Source organism: Mastomys coucha, unplaced genomic scaffold (assembly GCF_008632895.1).
Source record: "Mastomys coucha isolate ucsf_1 unplaced genomic scaffold, UCSF_Mcou_1 pScaffold15, whole genome shotgun sequence".
Lineage (NCBI taxonomy): Eukaryota > Metazoa > Chordata > Mammalia > Rodentia > Muridae > Mastomys > Mastomys coucha.
This window is the reverse complement of record NW_022196897.1, coordinates 135,461,443-135,466,753: the sequence shown is the minus strand read 5'-3', so window position 1 is coordinate 135,466,753 and position 5,311 is coordinate 135,461,443. Positions and strand designations below refer to the sequence as shown.

General features: G+C 44.5%; 1 protein-coding gene across 1 annotated transcript in view; it reads left to right on the top strand.

Moving 5' to 3' along the window:
• Nucleotides 1–319: 319 nt before the first annotated feature.
• LOC116091114 (zinc finger protein 120) overlaps nucleotides 320–5,311 on the top strand; it is an 18,740-nt gene continuing 13,748 nt past the window's right edge. Inside the window, exon 1 of the mRNA XM_031372182.1 lies at nucleotides 320–431. Coding sequence (XP_031228042.1) covers nucleotides 429–431 — 3 coding nt within the window. The 5' untranslated portion in view covers nucleotides 320–428. The remainder of the gene's footprint in view (nucleotides 432–5,311) is intronic.

Genomic DNA, 5,311 nt, shown 5'->3' with positions numbered 1-5,311 from the left:
AGTGTGTCCCACAAAGGGGAGAAGCCGGTAACTTAGCAACAGCAAATTGGAAGTGTGGGTCTTCCCCCTGATCAGAGTGGGGAAAACGGAGCAGTAAGCAATTGGAGGACAGACACAAGTGGTACTGAACTGCAAATTTCTACAGGTCCGGGAAAGGACTGAGCTCAGACTGCCAACTTGTGCCTGGAACCATTCCGCTGTGTCCCTACAGCACACTTTAAGCCTATGGGTGGTGTTTATGTCACTCAAGGTGCACTAGCCAATCAGAACATGCAGACGGATCTGCCAATCAAAAAAGAAGGCGGGTTCTTCCGGGTGCGATCTTGCAAGTTCCTTTTTTAAGCTGAGAATCGTGAATATTTCTGCTGGATGTGTTCTGTGTGCTGTTCCTGAGTGCGGGGAGTTCGGGCAAGCTCAGAAGTCCCGACATGGTAAGTGCAGGGCCATCTCCCACTAGGGGAGGAGCAGGCGGCTGAGCAGAGGGGGCTGGTGTGCTGGGTTGTCCCTGGGGCTCGGTGATAAACAGCAGCCTGACAGGAGCTGTGACTTGTGAGGTTCCCTGTGGTACTGTTCTCTCTCTGGACCCGGCGGTAGGCTAGGCACAACTTCCCTGGGGTGGCTGCATCTACACAAAACATTTGGAGTAGGGGCTTCTGTGTAGAAAATCCCTCGGCAGGATGGCAAACTCGGAAAGCCCTAGTTTCGCTAGTATCTTCAGGAAGTTTTGGCCTTAGCATTAAGATGTTATACATGTAGGTATAAGATCCATTTAGAGTTAGTGTTGTGGACTGTAAAAGGCATCTCGTGTATCGGATGGCACTCCAATAGTAAGCTGTGATGTAGAAGAGTAAAACTGATGTACAGTGTTTACTAATGCTTGTAGTGACAGCAAGTAGAATGTAGGTGAGGGAGGACTGCCTCTAAAACATCACACAGACATATGCTATGCTAAAAAGGCCTATTGGAGAATAAGATGCGAGTATACATGTGTTAAGGTACCAGGATTGTCCAGGCATTTGTCCACAATCCATAAGATAGGAGACAACTCTGGTTTGTAATCACGAACTAGGTCCATCGTGATATCAAAGAACAGGCCTCTAACAAGTGGCTCTAAGGGGCAGTATAGGGTGACAACCAACATTAAGGCCTGGTATGCCATAAACTTCCGGTTATCTTGAGAAAAGCATAGTTCTGCCACATGGGCAAGACTACACCTGGCGACAACTCTTTGAAAAGGAAAAACAGGTCAGCAGAGGTAGCCCAGGCCTTTAATCCCAGCACTTGGGAGGCAGAGGCAGGTGAGTTTCTGAGTTCGAGACCAACCTGGTCTACAGAATTAGTTCCAGGATAGCTAGGGCTACACAGAGAAATCCTGCCTCGAAAAAAGAAAAACACGGCTGTGTTGAGGACTGGCCTGGACAAGCAAGGCTTTCTATGGGGCCTTCATGTATGGAGAGTGGCACAGCTCTTTCTCAATCTGCAGAGCCAGTAGCAGCCTGGGGCTTAGGCTTTAGGAGCTTTCCCTAAGGCCCTGAAGTCCTGAGAATAGAGTTCCTTCTCTGAAGCAGGGGAGGTGCTTGGGAGAGCTGGTAGTGGTCTGGGGCCAGGGCCTTGGGGGTTGGGATGCTTCAGATCCTGAGATCCCAACTCTTCCTACCACATGAGGCTATGGTTATCAGTCCCGAGTCCAGTGTGGGCTTGCTCAGTAATGTTTTTGAGATCTTCTCTGGTCCCCCTTTTCCAGCTTTTTTTTTTATTAGATCCCTCTGGTGTTTTTCCCATTGTATGGTAGTTTGTGCTGTGTTCACAGAGGCCTCCCATTTTGTTCCATTTCCCCCTGTAAGAAGTATACGTGGGGCTATTCTTCAGAAGCCTGTGTGGCATAAGACAGAGGTTGTCCAAGACATCCCCACCTCAGCTGTGGTACTTTCTACCTTCTAGTTTTCCAACCTTCCCATCTTCAGGCACCTGGAACTCAGGGCCCCATCAGCGAAGTATGACCTGCTGTTTCACAGCACTGGTGTACTTACAAAATAACTCTGGTTATAACTTTTCTGTGTAAATCTCCCATCTGTGGGACTTGCAGTCTCCGGTCCATATTTAAATTGCCTGAACCTAAGAGAAACTTAAGGGGGACAGCATTTGTGGAATGTAAAATCTGTTCTTGGCTGTGTCTTCTCTGAGCATTAGCCAGAGCTGAATATATGCAGTCATTAAAGACATGTTTTCTTAATTTAATCTTGTAATCATTTGTGGAGTGATTTCTCCTGGGGAAGGTATATTAATTCTAGGATAGCTGCATCAACTTCCCTGTTATAGAAGTATTCCTAAGACAAGCTATGTTGACTCGGGTATCTTTGATCTAGGTCTCATGCTCCCCAGGCAATGACCTTGTTCTATTCATGAAAATTACTAAATTATTGATATAAAGGACTGTACCACAGCAGTGTTTTAAAATTTCTCATTTGAGTCATATAATGAAGTGTTCATTTCAGTATCAGGTTAAGGGTTTTGTCTGTGGAGCATGCCTTCTGCCTTCAGACCAGAACAGGATGAACAGTTTACTGTGTATACTGTGAGATGAAACAGGATGGGCAATATCTAGAATGCAGACTAAAGTTCAAAGGAGCCAGCTGCAGGCATCACCATTATGAAGAAGGACCTAATTCAGACAGGGTGAATGACTTTGTAGTTTTCCAGCATGTATTTTTGTATGTTATGGCTATTCCTGGTAGTCAGCTTGACTATATCTGCAATGAACTGCAATCCAGAAATTGGGGCACACCTGTGATCCAGATCTTAAGGCTGGAAGACACAGGCTTCTGACTCAGATGCTGACATGGGATGACACAAGCTTTTTTCCAGATCTTGAGGCTTACCTACCATTCAAAGCTTAGACCCAGACAAGGTAATACACACCTCTAATCCTAGGAGACAGAGGGAGAAGAGCCCTGAGTTCAAGGCCAGCCAGGGTGGTACACACCTATAATCTGGGCCACACCTACTGCTGGAGGCCTACATGAGGACTATGGAAGAAGGAAGGACTCCTTCTCTTCCTCTTCTTCTTCTTCTTCCTTCTTGTTGTTTTCATTTCCCGTATTTGCCAGCACACCTGTTGGATACTACTTCTTCAGTATTCCAGCTGATACTGGAGACCAGCTGACACACCTCCCCACGAGGGACTGAGCTACCTCTAGATTCTCATTCTCAGACTTCCCATTCACAGTTGCTCACTGTCGGATTAGTTGCAATGCAGACTTTAAATCATTCTAGTAGTCGCCTCTATTATTTAGAGACATTCCATAAGTTCTGTGACTCTAGAGAACCCTGATTAATACACATGTGAGTAAAAACAGACCCTGTTGGTGGGTGTCCAAGTTGACTAGGTTAGCTGGAAGGAAAGAATATTGAATTTACAGTCCTCATTGGTATAGTTAAATAAGCTCAGAGATTTATATACCTGCCATTGCCTGTGCATCGCGTTAGAGTTCTCAGCAGCTAACACTGCACATAGGGACAAGGTCAAACACTGTCTCGTTAATGCCATTCCCTCTATCAGAGAAGGGTGTGCTCGTTCTCAAAGTCATTATACCTATGTGTTCTTTCAAGTATATTGATCTTTTTACAACATCAATTGTTGATGTTACTTTTTAAGTTTCATTTTCTTTATGTATTGCTGTTCTAATCACTTGTTTTTATCCTCAAATGTTTTCGATTCATTAAGAATTTCATTTCTGGGCCTGGCAGTGCTGGTGCACACCTTTAATCCTGGTGCTTTGGAGGCAAAGGCAGGTGGATTTATGAGTTCAAGGCCTGCCTTGTCTACAGAGTGAGTTCCAGGACAGGTAGGGCTATACAGAGAAACCCTGGAAAAGAATTTAAGTTCTCTTTCTAAAGAGATTTTGTATTTGTATCTGTTTAGAGCAACATCTCCTATATCTCAGCCTTTCCTTATGCTTTCTGGAAAGTTAAGACTTGCTATGAACACCTAATCTGCCTGTGCTGCCCTGTGCTTGGAAGACTGTCCTGCTGCTCATTTCAGGCAGGGCTCTGACTGGTCAGTGAGAAGAGATGGAGACCAGTGAATGAGTGTCCTCCAACCTCCCTGGATTGGGGTGAGGGGTTTACAGATAAAGAGGGACCTGTGTAAGCATTGAGTTCTCTGACCAACTTTGATTCTGGTGTAATCATACACAGAAAAGGAGGGGGAAGAAGGAAGGTGAGGGCTTTTCTGCCTTGACAGTAGTTGACAATAGCTATGAGTAGTCAGGTAATCAATTTTAGACAATCAGTAAAAGTCCAAACTGTCCAATTAGGAGGTTCCCAGAGCTGGGCAATCATGAATCTGGATGAGGAACTGGACTTATATCTAGAAACCAAATTTCTATATTTAAACAAGTTCAAGTAACACAAGAACTAGACAAACTGTTGTGGGTGTGCCTAACAGAAATATTAGTTTTTTCTGGCTTAAAGTACAAAATATAAGTAATAATTTGTGTGCTCTAGAACATATGTTTAGTCCCTGAAATATATTGGACCATAAAGTATATTTCAGCCTTCAAACACAACCTTTGGGAGTGTAATTAAATCATTTCATCCTTTTTCTTTCTCCCTACAATTAAGTTTAAAACCCTGGGACAAATGGCTGATGAGCCTATTTAGCAAATCAAAGCAAACCTGCCTGTCAGGCTCTCTCAGCACACCTCAGTCCATAGCTGATACAGGGCAGGGTTTGCATACCTGGCCCTGTAGCCCAGAGCTCTGGCTGCCCTTCCCCCAGCCGTCATTCCTCATGTAATCCAACCATGTTGGTTACCTGCTCTTTTCCATCTACCATTTACCATCCTGATCTCTTGGTCTGGCTCTTGCTTCTTCCCTCCTTCCTCTCTCCACATGTGTCCCCTCTGGACTCTCCCAGATGTTCCTGGTTTTGGCTTTCCTAAGCAGTCATGTCCTTTCTTTTTTATTTATTTATTTTGATCCACTTCCCAGTAACTGCTTCTGGCTTTAAAATTTATGATCATGTTTTGCTTTAATTGTTGTTACTGTTTGAATTTGATTGAAGTTTGGCTGCACTGGACATTATATTTGTATTGGAATATGCAAAGAACTCTAGTGTCTCGGAAGAGGAAAATAAGTGCTTTGGATGTCTAGAAAATCTATTAAATGCAATCTTCCCAGATTAGGGCTCTGTCTGCACCTAGAATGGAAGGGCAGAGCTAGGAAATATTCAGCTGTTGGAGTCATTTGTTCTCTGATCCCCCAAAGAGGAGCTGCTACTGTCAGGGCCCCAGCTGGGTTTTCCAAGCTA